The sequence below is a fragment of the Leopardus geoffroyi genome, chromosome B2, assembly GCF_018350155.1.
Source record: "Leopardus geoffroyi isolate Oge1 chromosome B2, O.geoffroyi_Oge1_pat1.0, whole genome shotgun sequence".
NCBI lineage: Eukaryota > Metazoa > Chordata > Mammalia > Carnivora > Felidae > Leopardus > Leopardus geoffroyi.
The window spans coordinates 151,685,836-151,703,288 of NC_059332.1; the positions used below are offsets into that span (position 1 = coordinate 151,685,836).

Here is a 17,453-nt window from a genome sequence, read left to right on the forward strand (position 1 = left end):
AGAGCTCACCAAACTCCACACCTGCAAAACAAATAATCCAGTGAAGAAATGGACAGAAAACATGAACAGACACTTCTCTAAAGAAGACATCCAGATGGCCAACAGGCACATGAAAAGATGCTCAACGTCACTCCTCATCAGGGAAATACAAATCAAAACCACACTCAGATATCACCTCACGCCAGTCAGAGTGGCCAAAATGAACAAATCAGAAGACTATAGATGCTGGAGAGGATGTGGAGAAACAGAACCCTCTTGCACTATTGGTGGGAATGCAAACTGGTACAGCCGCTCTGGAAAAGAGTGTGGAGGTTCCTCAAAAAATTAAAAATGGACCTACCCTATGACCCAGAAAGAGCACTGCTTGGAATTCACCCAAGGGATACAGGAGTGCTGATGTATAGGGGCACTTGTACCCCAATGTTTATAGCAGCATTTTCAACAATAGCCAAATTATGAAAAGAGCCTAAATGTCCATCAACTGACGAATGGATAAAGAAATTGTGGTTTATATACACAATGGAGTACTACATGGCAATGAGAAAGAATGAAATATGGCCTTTTGTAGCAACGTGGATGGGACTGGAGAGTGTTATGCTAAGTGAAATAAGTCATACAGAGAAGGACAGATTCCATATGTTTTCACTCCTATGTGGATCCTGAGAAACTTAACAGAAGACCATGGGGGAGGGGATGGGGGGAAAAAGTTACAGAGAGGGAGGGAGGCAAACCATAAGAGACTCTTAAAAACTGAGAATAAACTGAGGGTTTAAGGGGGTGGGGGGTGGGGAGGGTGGGTGATGGGCACTAAGGAGGGCACCTGCTGGGATGAGCACTGGGTGTTGTATGGAAACCAATTTGACAATAAATTTCATATTAAAAAAAATGAATCGGGGCGCCTGGGTGGCGCAGTCGGTTAAGCGTCCGACTTCAGCCAGGTCACGATTTCGCGGTCCGTGAGTTCGAGCCCCGCGTCGGGCTCTGGGCTGATGGCTCGGAGCCTGGAGCCTGTTTCCGATTCTGTGTCTCCCTCTCTCTCTGCCCCTCCCCCATTCATGCTCTGTCTCTCTCTGTCCCAAAAATAAATAAACCTTGACAAAAAAAAATAAAAAAAAAATAAAAAAAGAAAAAAAAAATGAATCAACATTAAAAAATTTTTTTAAATAAATTCTCTTGGGTTTTTCAGATACACAATCTTATCATCTATGAATCTAGACAGTTTTAACTCTTCCTTTTCAACTATAATGTCTCTCATTATCTTGCCTAATTTTATAGGAAAATACTCCCAACATTATAAAATAGTAATGGAATCAATGGGCGTTCTTACTTTGTTCCTGATCAGAGGCTGCTTCTACTGTTTTCTCATTTGGGCAGGGATGAGTATTTTATCATTTGAAAGAAGTATTTATACATTTATCTTGTAAGGGGTGTTTTACATGAAATGAATGGGGAACTGTGTTAAAATGGCTTTTCTGTTTATATGGAGAGGACAGCACAATCTCATTACATTAGTTAATGGCTTCCTTGATTATTGGGCCATCCTTGATTTCCAGGAGCATAGATAAGTTATTGTGACTTTGTGGTCAGATTCTGCTTATTCTTACTCAAGATTTTTTTAATTTAAATTTACAAGTAAAAAGTAGTTTTCTGAAATTTTATTGAGTTATCAAGTTGTATTCATTTCAAAAAAATAATCCGGATGCTTTCCTTATATCTTAGAGAGTTATCTGAGACCACTGGATTTTAAAAAGTTTGGTAAAGTCCCTTAAGAAATCATCTGGGTCTAGTATTTTTTGTAGAAAAGCTCTTGGAATTTTTAAAAAATTTCTTCTATAAAAACTAACCCATTAATTTACTTGTCTTTTTGGGAAATTTTTGATATATTTCCTGCAACTTATCCATTTCTATATGGCTTTCATATTTATTTGCATGAACTATGAAAAGCAGTTTCTTGGTTTTGAAAAGTTCCCCTATTCCATGCTTCTTTTCCTTTTTCCTCTTCATCATTTCTTATTAATTATATATTAAGCTTTGTCTCTTTCTCAGAAATTTGGGTTAAAGTTTATTTTGTAGTTCCTGTTTTTAAAAAATAAACACTTTCATTTTTTCTCTCTCCTGTCTGCTTTTATCTCTATCAATTCCTTGCTCATTTATTTTGTGGTTCCTTTTCTTGCTTTCTGGATGGATATTTAGTTCATTACTGTTCCCTTTCTTAAAACCTGCTCCACGCATTTGTTTTGTTGCATCCCAGAGACACTGACACATCATGTTATAAATATCATTATTTTTAAGAAATCCTACAATTCCATTTTTCTTTACGTTATTAAACCACGAGTTCATTAATAGAAATTCTGTATCCATACAGCAGGAACTTTTCTTTGTATCCCATTACCAATTTATGGGTTGACTGCACTGTGGTGAGAGAATGACATTTTTGTTCTCATTTTAATTTGTTGTGCTTTTCTCTATGGTTTCATGTATGGTTAATGTTCCCACATTTGATGTGCATGTGGAAAGAAAGTACCATTCCTTGTTGGCGTGCGACTACGTCCACGCGTGTCCATAAGATGATGCATTATTGATTATGTGGTATAGGTTTTCTGTAACATTCCAGTGCTTGTGGAAGTGCTTCGATCTGTTGAGGACTAAGATGGATATGATAAAGTCCTCATTATTGGTGTCTGGCTATTTATTGTTTCATTTCTTATATGTCTGCTTTATGAATTTGCTCTTCTGCTTATTTTCATTGATGAACAGACATTGTGTTATATTTTCATTGGGAGTTTTATCCTTTGGCATTATAAAGTATCTTTGCCTCATTAATTTTGGGGGGTTAAATTATGACATACGTAATATCAAGACCATATAATCTTCTTTACTTTTATTTTCTCTTGCCTGATACACATTTGCTCGTCTTTTTTATACATATATACTTTCTGAATCACTTGGCTTAGAACATTTCCTGTATTCAGCATAAACTCAGATTTTTCTTCTTATCTATAAGATCCAATCTAAGTGTCTTTATTTTTTTTTTAATTTTTTTTTCACATTTATTTATTTTTGAGAGAGAGTGTGAGCTGAGAAGGGACAGAGAGAGAGAGGGAGACACAGAATCTGAAGGAGGTTCCAGGCGCTGAGCTGTCAGCACAGAGCCTGATGCAGGGCTCGAACCCACGAACCGTGAGATCATGACCTGGGCCAAAGTCTGGCGCTCAACCGACTGAGCCACCCAGGCGCCCCTGAGTGTCTTTCTTTTAAAACTTGAGTTTATTTTACTTGAACTCACTAATATAATCAATATATTGATCTCAGTTCTGTCCAATTGTTTTATTTTTAATTATACAGTTGATCCTTGAACGTAGGTTTAAACTGTGCAGGTCCACTTATACACAGACTGGTTTGATAACTACAATACTGCAAATCTGTTTTCTCTTATGATCTTCTTAGTGACTTTTCTCTAGCTGACTTTATTATCAAAACACATTTAAAAAATACATTACACAACACATATAACACAGAAAATATGTGTTAAGCAACTGTTCATGTCATGTTAAGTCTTCTGGTCAACAGTAGGTTACTGATAATTAAGTTTGGGGAGAAGCAAAGTTGTATGTGAATTTTTGGGGGCACCTGGGTGGCTCAGTCAGTTAAGGGTCGACTTCAGCTCAGGTCATGATCTCACAGTTCAAGAGTTCAAGCCCCACATCAGGCTCTCTGCTGTCAGGGCAGAGCCGGCTTTAGATCTTCTACCTCTCTCTTTCTGCCCCTCCCCCATGCACGCTCTCTCAAAAACAAATGAACATTAAAAAAAAGAGTTATATATGAATTTTTGACTGTGCAGGAGGTCAGTACCCCTAACCCCCAGGTTTTCAAATGGTCAGCTGTATTTATAAACAAAGAGAGCTTTCATTTTATGATTTTATTTCATGTTTGGATGTTTCCTCTGCCACTAAAAAAACCAGCTATTCAAGATCTTCTGTGGTTCCGTATAAATTTTAGGATTATTTGTTCTAATTCTGTAAAGGAGTTGTATTGAATGTGTAGATTGCTCAAAGCAATTCTGAAAACCAAAAACAACACTGGAAGCATAACCATCCCAGATTTCGAGATACACATTGAATTTTCTTGAAATTTTTGACCACCATTTTCTTTTATTCACCATATTTCTGAGTGCAGCTAGAAAATATGATAATTGAAATTAAGAGTATAAAGTCACAGAAACACTGAAAATAGAAAGATGGGAAATGAAGGTGATATGAGAATATGTAAGTCTCAAGTAGACATTAAGGCTTAAAGCATTACTAGAGATGAGGGACTTTAATAATGATAACAATGCCAATCTATATAGAAAATATCACAATTCTAAATCTGTATGCACCTGATAACGTACTTTCAAAATAGAAAAAGCAAAAGTAATATAACCTTAAGAAGGAAAAAAAATCCTCATTTATAATGGAAGACTTTAAAAAACTGATTTTAATGGCTACAAATTATTGCTGATCATGATGCTTTTCTGCTTAAAATATTCTACTAGTGCTCCAATGTCATGGAGAATACAGACCAAGTATCTTTAGTGGCATACAAGAATCTTCAAAATATGCTCCAAATTGCCTGTCGAAACTTTGTCTCTATTTCTCCCAGATGTCCCGTTTTCTATTGCATGTATGATACAAACTCTGGATATGACAGTCCTTTCTACAAAAGATGAGCACGAACCAAAGAAATTCTCACAGACAAGAGACTACACAGAAAAATGTGTTTTCTATGCAGATGAAAACTAACAATGTATTTGAAAATAAACTGACAGAAATCAAGAAAACACATACATTTGGGATACCTGGGTGGCTCAGTGGAAAAACTGACTCTTGATTTCAGCTCAGGTCACGATCTCATGGTTCGTGGGTTCGTGCCCCGTGTCAAGTTGATAGCACAGAGCCTACTTGGAATTCTTTCTCCTCTCTCTCTGCTCCTCTCCCACTTAAGTTCTCCCGCCCTCTAAATAAACATTTAAAAAAAAAAGAAAAGAAAACACATAAACAGTAACAGAACTGCTCAAGTAGAAACAGAAGAGCTCAGAAATAAAATTACTAGACACAGGACTATGTTACATGAAAACTGGTAAGTGTTAGGAAAGCATTCGAAAAAAATTTTCAGAAATGAAGGTCAAATTTGAATGAATGTAGTAGAAAGTAGATACTCCAGAAAGCACAATAAGGGAAAAAGAGGATATAAGGGAGAAAAATAAATACATCCATAACAGAGTAAAGAAAATCATTAAAACATTCAAGATGAAAGATACAAACATCGGGCAAAAGAGATTCAACCTACATATAATTGGAGTCCCTGAAGAAAATTTTTTCAGACAATAATTGAACAGAACATTAAAATTGTAGCTTTCTCACAAATTACTTAAATCTGTATATTGAAAAGGCATCTGCGGGCTGGGGGTGGGGGCTGGGGCTGGGGGCCAGCTAGGGTGCGGCCCAGGCACTCTGCTCCACATTGCTCAGTGCTCCTCCACACTGTGTACCCACAGAGGGAGGTGACAGGAAACAATCTGACACGAGGTAAGAACCTGGGGCAGGATTAACCGAAGTGGAGAGAAATCGCACATTCCTGTTGGCTCCATAAGTACCTACGGATTGTGGCAGGAAAAGTGAAACGGGTCACTGATCCTGAGAAGTCAGTGCTGATAAGTAACTTTGAAAGGAGTCAGTGGGTCCACGTGACAAACGAGGATTACAATTTTTACCGGGTGAGTGTGAAAACCAACAGAAACATTCTGAGTGTCACAACTGGCTCTCAGTTCTCAGACAGTCAGTGGTCTACGACTTTCTGAGCCACTGAGAAGTGACTGGAAAGATGTGACTGTGAAGAATATTAAAAGCTACAGGAAGAGCTTGAGAAAAAAGAGGGTTCTCCGGCAGAAAAAGCTGAAAGCAGAAAATACCTCCATCGGTGAACTTTGTTTCAGCACCTGCAGCTGCCCACTGGCTACAGCGGTTCGCTCAGGAGTTCAGAGCCCCTCCCGCTCCTGATCGGCAAACCCGGCGGCCAAGCCCAGGGAAAGGGCATCTTTCTGATCCACGTGCTCTCGCGGATCGAACAGTGGTCCGGAACAGCCGTGACCCTGTCCGCTGAAGAAGCTACATGACCTCTCTGTCCATCAATGACCCATTACTAATCAGCGGGAGGAGGTGTGTGTCCTGCTGAGCTGTTCCACATGTAAACTTGGACTCTGCCACTTTTGCACAGTAAGACACACGCCAGGTGAGTTGGAGAACATGGGTGTTCGTCTCCCCAACGCTGCCCTCTGGGGACGTGGGGAGGACTACAGCCACGTCCACGGGGGCATGTGGACCACGAGTGACCTGCGGCTCTACCTGGAGGGCACCCGAGGCGAGGGCGACGGGCGAGCTGCTCAGGGAGATCCCCTGGGTCACTGTGCAGCCACTGGCCGCAGACGACATGGCACGGTGAGTCCCACGGGTGCGACACCACCGCAGACGACAGGCTGACACCCTGGCTGACCGAGGGGAACACGTCCGTCTCTCACATCCAGTACCACCAACGACCAAATCCTTAAGTATAACCTGACAGACGACACCCTCAATACTGCGTCCCTAATGCCACATTCCAGACTACACACGGAACAAGTCACGCCCAAAGGAAGTCGCTGGCAGTTAGGAAATTCGTGTTGATGAAGAGCTGGGCAAGGTGGTGGGGCGGACCTAGAGCTCAGCAGTTCAGGGCCAGTCGCTGGGGCCCAACAGGGGCGACGGAGAGACCGGGGGAACCGTCCTCACAACCTGGGGGCGGGGGCCAATAAGCACAGAAGACGACAGCCTGGACGCTGCCAAATGCTAACTACACTGGGGCCTGTTCCACAATTCCCCTTCCCTGGAGCATGTTTCCCTCCCAAGCCCTGCAAGCAAAGCCACTTCTTCGGGAGGTTAGAGAAAATGAAAATGAAATAAGTACCTCGTTCCCTAAGACAGCGGAAGGAGTACTCCCGGTTAAATACTTTGATCTGGTATTTTATTTATTAGCGTTGTTATCTGGTGAGTCACAGAAAATACACACATAGCGATGCCTTTCACGTGGAAGGCAGTTTGTACAATGATTGATAAATGAATAAAGAAATAAATTAATGAATTAAGGGGGTGTAAGATAATCATGCTTCACCAAAAATACCACATGAGGGCCTTTCAAACCTCCTACATTATTGTTATTAAAATACTATTACTTATGGGGCACCCAGGTGGCTCAATCGGTTAAGCGTCCGACTTGATCTCGACTCAGGTCACGATCTCACGGGACGTGAGTTCAAGCACAGAGCCTGCTTGGGATTCTCGCTCTCCCTCTCTCTCTCTGCCCCTCCCTTGTGCTCTCTCTTCCCTCTCTCAAAATAAATAAATAAACCTAAAAAAATACTATTAAAGCCTCAAACACTGGCCGATAATTAAGCTTTTTAAAATCAATTTTTATCCTAATGTGCAACAACATTAAACGGTTTCCACAAGAATGAGTGGATCTCACGACCGAAGACCAACAAACACACCACAGCAGTACATACGTGTCTGTCCTCTGCACCAGAAGCCACGTAGCGTCCACAAGGGCTAAAAGCAATTCCACATGGGTATCCGTGGTTCGGATGTCCTTCAAAACGGCGCTCACATCTACAGGAAAAAGAAGAAATACCAGGAAAAAAAATGATTTTTTAAATTTTAACACAAATGAGGAAAAAGACACTGACTTGTGGCTCGTCTACACAACAATGCACAAATCAGCAGTGAGAGAGCACGCTTATGCGTGAGAATTCTTGTGTGACAAGCAGGTTATTCTAGAGGTCTTTAAAATATAAAAACGTTTTAAAGTCATAAATCATTTGCATCAGTGATTCAAAGACTTCTGGGAGGCGCAACATTCTATCAAGGCTGATTAAGGGCCACACCAACTATTCACGAAGTGTGACGCACAACTGTTTACTGTAACGTGGGTCAGGGAACTAATGCTGGTTTTACTGAGAAAATGCCCAGCACTTTCTGGGGTCGCCAGGCAGCCCTGAGAAAGCCTTTGTCACCTGCACGGGGCTGGGCTCCAGGCGGCACTGTGGTGTCACACAGAGCCCCTGGTCCAGAACTTCAGTGCCTGCCCAAGATGGCCTCGCAGAACGTCCCCTCCACGTGTCGGAGAGGCTTTTGCATTGTTTTTAGCGATTACAGAGGAGAGCGAAGACTGTTAATTCTGTCCTTGTAATCCACAGGTGTGCATATACACACACAAATACTTGCCACGTTTTGTTATACACACTATATATTTAGTGATTATGCCCCATAATACAATGGTCAAATACGTATGTTTTTAAGAGAACAGGAACATGCCTGTATATGCTGTGGTTTATGAGCATCTGATGACCTCCCCGTGCATCTCTGACCCTCAGAGGCCACATGTCACATGCACAGCAGAGCAAATACCAGCACCTCTTATTTCAACATTCCAAATTTAGGTGGCCTGTTCCGTGTAGAAATCAGACTTTTCTTAGACTGGTCAGTGTGAACAGATTCACCACAACCTTGTCGCATTTGGGAAAAAGAGATCAAACTGAGTTTACAGATACTGAGGCAAAGGGCCTCGGGAGCTTTAAAAGAAGCGTCTTTCACATACCACAGCTGCAAGGCCTCACCTCAGGGTTCTCAAGTCCCACAGCTTTATCCCATCGCCAATGGCTGTGGTGGCAAAAAGGTTATAAACCTGATATTGTTGGGTCGTGAATGATGAACCCTGTGATTGTAAGGGGAAGAAACAAGATGCGTTCTTTAAAGGCTGAATTAATAAACATTACACTAATCCAAAGTAAGAAATTAACACAAAGTTTCTTTTCTTATTTATAACAATTTCAGAATTGGGCTCCAAGAACTTCCTTCTGGATAATTACTAATGGTACATTTTGACCTTGGGAATTATTGGTGTGTGATTTCCAAATGCAAAATGCCACTGAAAGTTATAAAAGTACAATAAAAGATCCAAAGACTATAACATTAATACACCAAAATTTATTTTTAAAGTGCAGATCATAATCTATCTTCAGTAAATCATCTGAAAGATGCCCTTACTAAGGAATTCGAGGTTTGGAGTCAGTTATTAATCTGCCGACCATAAAATCCTAAGACCCCCATGCAGCTGTCTGAGCACTGACTTGTGTGAAATCCAGCCCATGTCACTGGGAGGGGTCCCTCTGAGGACCTGCCTCTGATCTGATCGTCACCTCTCCTCACGCTCTAGCGACTTAAAATGTCTCATGGAATGGAGTGCACTCCATCTACAGAACAATTTTTGGCCTCAAACATTAAATATATTATGGTTCATAACAATTTCCATCTCCCTTCCATGTCAAGAATATCCAAACGATTAAGAAAAATTTAATGAAGTATATCTGAAAGCTTTTATCTTTACATATGTAGAAGTTATTCTTCAATTACAAACAGGAAATGAAGGTTTACATAAATCCATAACAATAATAAACTAATACATAGAGAGAGAGAGTCTTAACTCTGTACCAGACAGCATTCTAAACACTGAATATTTCATCCTCTTAACAAACTTGTGAGACGTAAACTATTTTATACCACTTCAGGTGACAAACACGAGACAGAGGAATCAGGAATCCACTCACGGCCATCCAGCTCCTAATCTCAATGTGGATTAGCGGTCCACAAGCCGGCACAAGGTCACTCATAACATCCCGACAATTCAACAGACATCCAGCAACATTCAGGGATCATCTACTAAACAGTGGGCACTTTGCAAGGCACTGAGTATGAGAAGAATAAAACACAGATCTAGTTTCACAGAAAGGCAGACGGGCAGATGATTGTATATTTAAAGTACCTTACAACATTGCTAGTTTCCTGAAGCCAACCAGTAAAAAACTGAAAGCTTTCACAGGGATAAAAGGAGAGTTAAAAATGTTTTCAATCAGTCCAATAGAGGCTAAGGAAGAAGAAATGAAGAAGCAAAGAAAATTCATGATAAATAGTGCAGAAGTTTTTTTTTTCTTTAACGTAGAAGACGATGCACAAAATAAGATCAAATGTATGAGCAATCACAATAATCGCAAACAGACGAAACAAGTAAAAAAAAAAATTCTTAGTTGGACTTCAAGAAAAACACTTAAAACATATTATTTTTAAAGGCTGAATGTGAAAGGTAGGAGAAAAACAGCATGTATTAAATAAAAGAAGGCAAGATGGATTGCATAAGTACTAGAAGAAATAGATGTAAGATAAATAAGACCTAATTAAAAACAGTTCATAAATACTATAAAATATAAGAAGTCTGACGTAAATATGCCCAATAATATAGCCTGTAAATACATAAAGCTAAAATTAATAGAATTATAAGAAGAAAGTGACAAGATTACAGTCAGAGAGACAAAGATCTTAACTACATTTCTCTACTAAAAAAAAAACCAAGAGTACAAAAAAATTAGTAAATCTTGAATAATTTGAATATAATTAATAATGTTGGGCCAATAGACATCTATGCAAACATGTTCCAAGGGCTTATTCGTTCCACACACACACACCTATAAAAACCAACCAGAGAGTCAGATTCTCAGTAAGTACAAAAATCTTACCAGACAGAAGAGACTCTGTTACATAGAGCGTGTGCTCTGAATACAATGCCATAAAATTAGAAATCAGTAACAAGAAGATTCCTGAAAAAAAGCTTATATATGTGGAAATCTAAAAGCACATCTAAATAAAGCCTAGGTTAAAAAAAATCATAATGGACATTAGAAAATATTTATTGCTAAATAATAAATACCACATGCTAAAACCTGGAAACTGCAGCTTACGCAGTATTGAGGGGAAATTTGTAGGCTTAAATGTGTACACCATAAATTCACAGAAATGGATGAAATTCATACCTATAATGGGAATTAAAATCAGGCAGCAGAAATAGGTACTTTGCTGCTAGTATGTAAGAGAACAATGCACCACACAACACAGGACATATTTCTGAACACATACTTGCGAAAGATCCACACCAAATTCAGTTGTGGTTATCAAAGGAGGAGACAGAAAGAGCAGAACTGTCTATCCATAACCATTTCATTTCTTTAAAAAAAATAAAACTACAAGATCTAAAGATAAAGCAATATATTTTAAGGCAATTGTATGGATTTTAGTGACCATTACTTCTTAATTTTTTTCAACGTTTATTTTTTGAGAGAGAGAGAGAGCGTGAACAGAAGAGGGACAGAGAAAGAGGGAGACACAGAATCCAAAGCAGGCTCCAGGCTCTGAGCTGTCACGACAGCACAGAACCCGACCCGGGGCTCGAACTCAAGGGCCACAAGATCATGCCCTGAGCTGAAGTCAGCTACTTAACCGACTGAGCCACCCAGGCACCCCTAGTGACCATTATTTCTGAGAAACTAAAGTTTTCTGTGTGATAATATGTTTTCGTTAGAAAACTAGTTAAAGCTTTACATATTTAATTTTCCAATTCAAATTAGCTGTCTAGCGTTATGTATTTACATCACAAAAATGCATATATCTAATGCAGGCACAGAAACAAAAGTAATAGTCAAGTGTTTGATATATATATATGAAAAAAAGCACTCGCTATGATTTTTAAAGTGATCAATAAGCCATAAAAGATGTATGTGTTTTCATTGCAAAAATAAGCTACTTAATGATATAACACAATTTAAAGAGAGGAAACTGCGGCCCTCGCTTTTTTTTTTTTTTTTTTTTCAACATTTATTTATTTTTGGGACAGAGAGAGACAGAGCATGAACAGGGGAGGGGCAGAGAGAGAGGGAGACACAGAATCGGAAACAGGCTCCAGGCTCTGAGCCATCAGCCCAGAGCCTGACGCGGGGCTCGAACTCACGGACCGCGAGATCATGACCTGGCTGAAGTCGGACGCTTAACCGACTGCGCCACCCAGGCGCCCCATGGCCCTCGCTTTTTGATGCATATGGTACTCTTGTTAATGTGATAAACTTGTCCAGCGACCGCAGGGGCAATTCTTGGGACCCTGCACCGGGATGCTTGCAAAAGGGCATTACTGATGTGTGACGCATGTAGCTCTGCGGGTCCTAAGCTTAAAAGAAATTAGCAAAGATCTGTTTTACACTTTCCTGGAAATACGACATTTGGGCCACTTAGCATTTGTGCTTCTCCTAAACTGGGACTTGTTCCGTGACAATTCCTGGGTAGCAGCTCCCATATGGCTGCAGCTAGTTGGAACACTTTGATGTATGTGGTGTAACTGAACAAAAATTCGACAGAAGTTTAAGAAAACAAGCTACTAAAACACTGGGAGCCTCTGGAGCCTTACATCCCACTCCCCTCCCATCATACACCATTCAGAAGGTTATTCTCAGGAAGTAAAACCAGTTATTTCCCACTAGAAACCTCAGGACTATTTTCCCTCCCACCTCTCATCCAAGAGCACACCACAATGATCCCCAAAATATCACAGTCACTGAAAGACCATGTCAGTTTGGGGAACACTCGGTCACTGCACACGCTGCTACTCAACGGGGAAGAAACTTGACGCAGTTTCCTAACGCACATGCGCCGTAACTCGTAACAAAACGAGGCCTTGATGAGAGAGGAACACACGGAATGGTCACGCTGTCGCCCAAGGGGCAGGGAAGCCGGATCTTCACAAGGTTCTGCGCCGGCTGCCGGCGGCCACACGGTCTTCCCGGATGTCTCTGGGGCGAAGATTCCTAGCCCTCCGTCTGGGTGCCACCTAAACGCAGACACTGTCACGGAGACCCGGGAGTCCATCAGGGCACGGCCGCCAGCCTGAGCCCACTCCCTGAAGCCAGGCTGAGCCACGGAGCGCTGCCAGCGGGAGGCCACCGTGTCCCACCTGGACCGCCGTAGCCGGCCTCTCCGGGTCCCACCCCCGAGCCCACCGTGGGAGCGGCGGCCGCAGACAGGAGCACGGAGGGTATCTGAGCCAGCCAAAGAGCGCAGCCGGAGGCCCCGCCACGATGCCGCTCGCGGCCGGAGGAGCAGGCGGTACACGGGGACACAGCCGCACCTGCGAGGCCAGGAACACCGGCGGCGAAGGGGACCTCAGAAGCCGGCGCCGTCACCCCTGAGCCGAGCGAGGCCCCGAAGGGGGCCCCGACTGGCTGGTGCTGCTGCCCGTGAGCACGTCCCTCCTTCCCTGTCCAGCCTGCCTCCTGGCCGGCGGGAGCTGACAGTGCAGAACCGCGTCTGCGGGGTGCCAGTCACCCCTGCCCATCGGCGCACGGAGCGCAGCTGGGCCTTATGGCCGCATCACGCGTCTACGCACGCGGCTCATGCACACAGGCGCAAGAATCAGTGAGGCCACGCCCCTTCTTGCCCCACCTTCACCACGGTTGCCAGGTACCGGCCATAAACCCAGATTCTGGGGGCGGGGCCAAGAGGGTGGAGCAGCACGGAAGGTTTTTTTTGCATCTCTCATCCCTGAAATACAGCCAGGTCAACACTAAACCATCCTGCACACCTAGAAAACGATGTGCGCAACCTGAACCACAGAACTCACCAGGTACGCGGCGCGGGGAGGCCGGCTGCGGGAGGGGGGCAAGGAGCTGTTTTTGCTTGTGGAGACAGGAGGGAGACGGGGAGGGTATGGGATAGCATCCACCCTCCCGAAATCAGCTGGAGAGAAAGAAAGAGTACGCAAGGGACTGAACTAAAATGGGAGAGAGGAGAAAGGAGAGGGTTTAAATTCCACTAAGACTCTATCAACAGGGGCAGTGCAGAGTCTTAAATTCCACAGCTCCATACCTGGCAGTGCTCTGGTGGGAAGGGCGAATCCCCAGGAGCAGAAATATATGCAGCCAAAAATTACTAATCCAGCAAGGCTGTCATTCAAAATAGAAGTTTCCCAAACAAAAATTAAAGGAGTTCATGACCACTAAACTAGCCCTGAAAGAAATTTTAAGGGGGACTCTCTGAGGGGAGAAAAGACGTTTAAAAACAAAAAACAAAAACAAAAAACAAAAAACAGACCAGTATCAGCAAAGACTAGAAAGGACCAGAGAACACCACCAGAAACTCCAACTCTACAAGTAACATAATGGCAATAAATTCATATCTTTCAGTACTCACTCTAAATGTCAATGGACTAAATGTTCCAATCAAAAGACACAGGGTAACAGAATGGATAAGAAAACAGGATCCATCTATATACTGTTTACAGGGGACCCACTTTAGACCTAAAGTCACCTTCAAACTGAAAGCAAGGGGATGAAGAACCATCTATCATGGTAGTGATTGCCAAAAGAAAGCCGGAGTATCCATACTCGTATCAGACAATCTAGACTTTAAAATAAAGACTCTAACAAGAAATGAAGAAGGGCATTATATCATAATTAAGGGGTCTATCCACCAAGAAGACCTAACAATTGTAATCATTTAGCCTCCAAATGTGGAGCACCCAAATATATAAATCAATTAATCAAAAACATAAAGAAACTCACTGATAATAATACCATAATAGTAGGAGACTTCAACACCCCAATTACAACAATGGACAGATCATCTAAACATAAAATCAACAAGGAAACAATGGTTTTGAATGACACACTGGACCAGATGTACTTAACAGATATATTCAGAACATTTCATCCTAAAGCAGTGAAATATACACTCTTCTCCAGTGCACACAGAACACTCTCCAGAATACATCACATACTGGGACACAAAACAGCCCTCAATAAGTACAAAAAGCTTGAGATCACACCGTGCATATTTTCAGACCACAAGGCTATGAAACTCAAAATCAACCACAAGAAAAAATGTGGAAAGATAACAAATACTTAAGAGATTAAAGACCATCCTGCTAAAGAATGAATGGGCTAACCAAGAAGTTAAAGAGGAAATTAAAAAGTACATGGAAGCCAATGAAAATGATAACACCGCAGCCCAAAACCTCTGGGACGCAGCAAAGGTGGTCATAAGAGGGAAGTATATAGCAATCCAGGCCTTCCTAAAGAAGAATAAAGGTCACAGATACACAACTTAACCTTACACCTTGAAGAGCTGGAAAAAGAACAACAAATAAAACCCAAACACAGCAGAAGACAGGAAATAATAAAGATTAGAGCAGAAATCAATGCTATCGAAACCAAAATAAACAGATCAATGAAACCAGAAGCTGGTTCTTTGAAGGAATTCACAAAATTGATAAACCCCTAGCCAGTTTGATCAAAAAGAAAAAGGAAAGGACCCAAATAAATAAAATCAAGAATGAAACAGGAGAGATCACAACCAACACAGCAGAAATATAAACAATAATAAGAGAATATTACAATTATACTCCAATAAAATGGGCAATCTGGAAGGAATAGACAAATTCCTAGGAACACATAAATGACCAAAACTGAAACAGGAAGTTATAGAAACGTGAACAGACCCATAACCAGTAAAGAAATCAAATTAGTAATCAAAAATCTCCCAAAAAGCAAGAGTCCGGGGCCAGATGGCTTTCCAGGGGAATCCTACCAAACATTTAAAGAAAAGTTAACACCTGTTCTCTTGAAGCTGTTCCAAAAAATAGAAATGGAAGGAAAACTTCCAAACTCTTTCTGTGAAGTTAGCATTACCTTGATACCAAAACCAGACAAAGACCCCACTAAAAAGGAGAACTATAGGCCAATTTCCCTGATGAACATGGATGCAAAAATCCTCAACAACATACTAGCCAACCAGATCCCACAATACATTAAAAAAAAAAAAAAAAAACTATTCACCACGACCAAGTGGGATTTATACCTGGGATACTGGGCTGGTTCGATATCCACAAAACAATCAATGTGATACATCACATCAATAAAAGAAAGGACAAGAACCACATGACCTTCTCAATAGATGCAGACAAAGCATTTGACAAAATACAGCATCCTTTCTTAATAAAAACACTCAAAGTAGGGATAGAAGGATCATACATCAAGATCATAGAAACCGTGTATGAACGACCCACTGCTAATATCATCCTCAATGGGGAAAAACTGAGAGCTTTCCCCCTAAGGTCAGGAACACAACAGGGATGTCCACTCTCGCCACTATTGTTCAGCATGGTATTGGAAGTCTGGGCCTCAACAATCGGACAACACAAAGAAATAAAAGGCATCCAAATCAGCCAGGAGGAGGTCAAACTTTCACTCTTCATAGATGACATGGCACTCTCTATGGAAAACCCAAGATTCCACCAAAAAACTGCTAGAACTGATCCACGAATTCAGCAAAGGTGCAGGATATAAAGTCAATGTACAGAAATCGGTTGCACTCCCATACACCATCAACGAGGCAACAGAAAGAGAAATCAAGGAATCGATCCCATTTACAACTGCACCAAAAACCATAAAATATCTAGGAATAAATCTAACCAAAGAGGTGAAAAATCTATACACTGAAAACTACAGAAAGCTTATGAATAAAATTGAAGAAGACACAAAAAAAACGGAAAAAGATTCCATGCTCCTAGATAGGAAGAACAAATATTGTTAAAATGTCAATACTCCCCAAAGCAATCTACATATTCAAGGCAATACCTATCAAAATAACACTGGCATTCTTCACAGAGCTAGAACAAACAATCCTAAAATGTCTATGGAACCAGAAAAGACCCCAAATAGCCAAAGCAATCTTGAAAAAGAAAACCAAAGCTGGAGGCATCACAATTCTGGACTTCAAGCTGTATTACAAAGCTGTCATCATCAAGACAGTATGGTACTGGCACAAGAACAGACACTCAGAGCAGTGAAACAGAATAGAGAACCCAGAAATGGACCCACACACGTATGGCCAACTAATCTTCGACAAAGAGGAAAGAGTATCCAACGGAATAAAGACAGTCTCTTCAGCAAATGGTACTGGGAAAACTGGACAGCGACATGCAGAAGAATGAACCTGGACCGCTTTCTTACACCAGACACAAAAATAAACTCAACATGGATGAAAGACCTAAACGTAAGACAGGAAGCCATCAAAATCCTAGAGAAGAAAGCAGGCAAAAACCTCTTTCACCTCGGCCATAGCAACTTCTTACTCAACACATGTCTGGAGGCAAGGGAAACAAAAGCAAACATGAACTATTGGGACCTCATCAAGATAAAAAGCTTCTGCATGCTGAAGGGAACAATCAACAAAACTAAAAGGCAACCAACAGAAGGGGAGAAGATACTTGCAAACAACATATCAGATAAAGGGTTAGTACCCAAAATCTATAGAGAACTTAACCAAACTCAACGCCCAAAAAAACAAATAATCCAGTGAAGAAATGGGCAACAGACATGAATAGACACTTCTCCAAAGAAGATATAAGGATGGCTAACCAACACAAAAAATGCTCAACATCACTCATCATTAGGAAAATACAAATCAAAACCACCATGAGATACCACCTTACCCCTGTCAGAACGGCTAACA

General features: G+C 41.4%; 1 protein-coding gene across 18 annotated transcripts in view; it reads right to left on the bottom strand.

The window, feature by feature from the left end:
- WDR27 (WD repeat domain 27) overlaps positions 1 to 17,453 on the bottom strand; it is a 185,431-nt gene that overhangs the window by 104,370 nt on the left and 63,608 nt on the right. For 16 of the 18 annotated variants that reach the window (XR_006717741.1, XR_006717738.1, XR_006717739.1 and 13 more), the window contains 2 exons: positions 8,687 to 8,784; positions 7,577 to 7,679 (listed from right to left, as the gene is read on the bottom strand). Coding sequence is in view for 13 of the 18 variants with exons in the window: in XM_045500340.1 (XP_045356296.1) it covers positions 7,577 to 7,679; positions 8,687 to 8,784 (201 nt within the window). In the remaining 5 variants the exon portion in view is untranslated. Of the gene's footprint in view, positions 1 to 7,575; positions 7,680 to 8,686; positions 8,785 to 9,676; positions 9,815 to 17,453 lie in introns of those variants that run through there. The other 2 variants (XR_006717742.1, XM_045500341.1) reach the window with 2 other exon arrangements.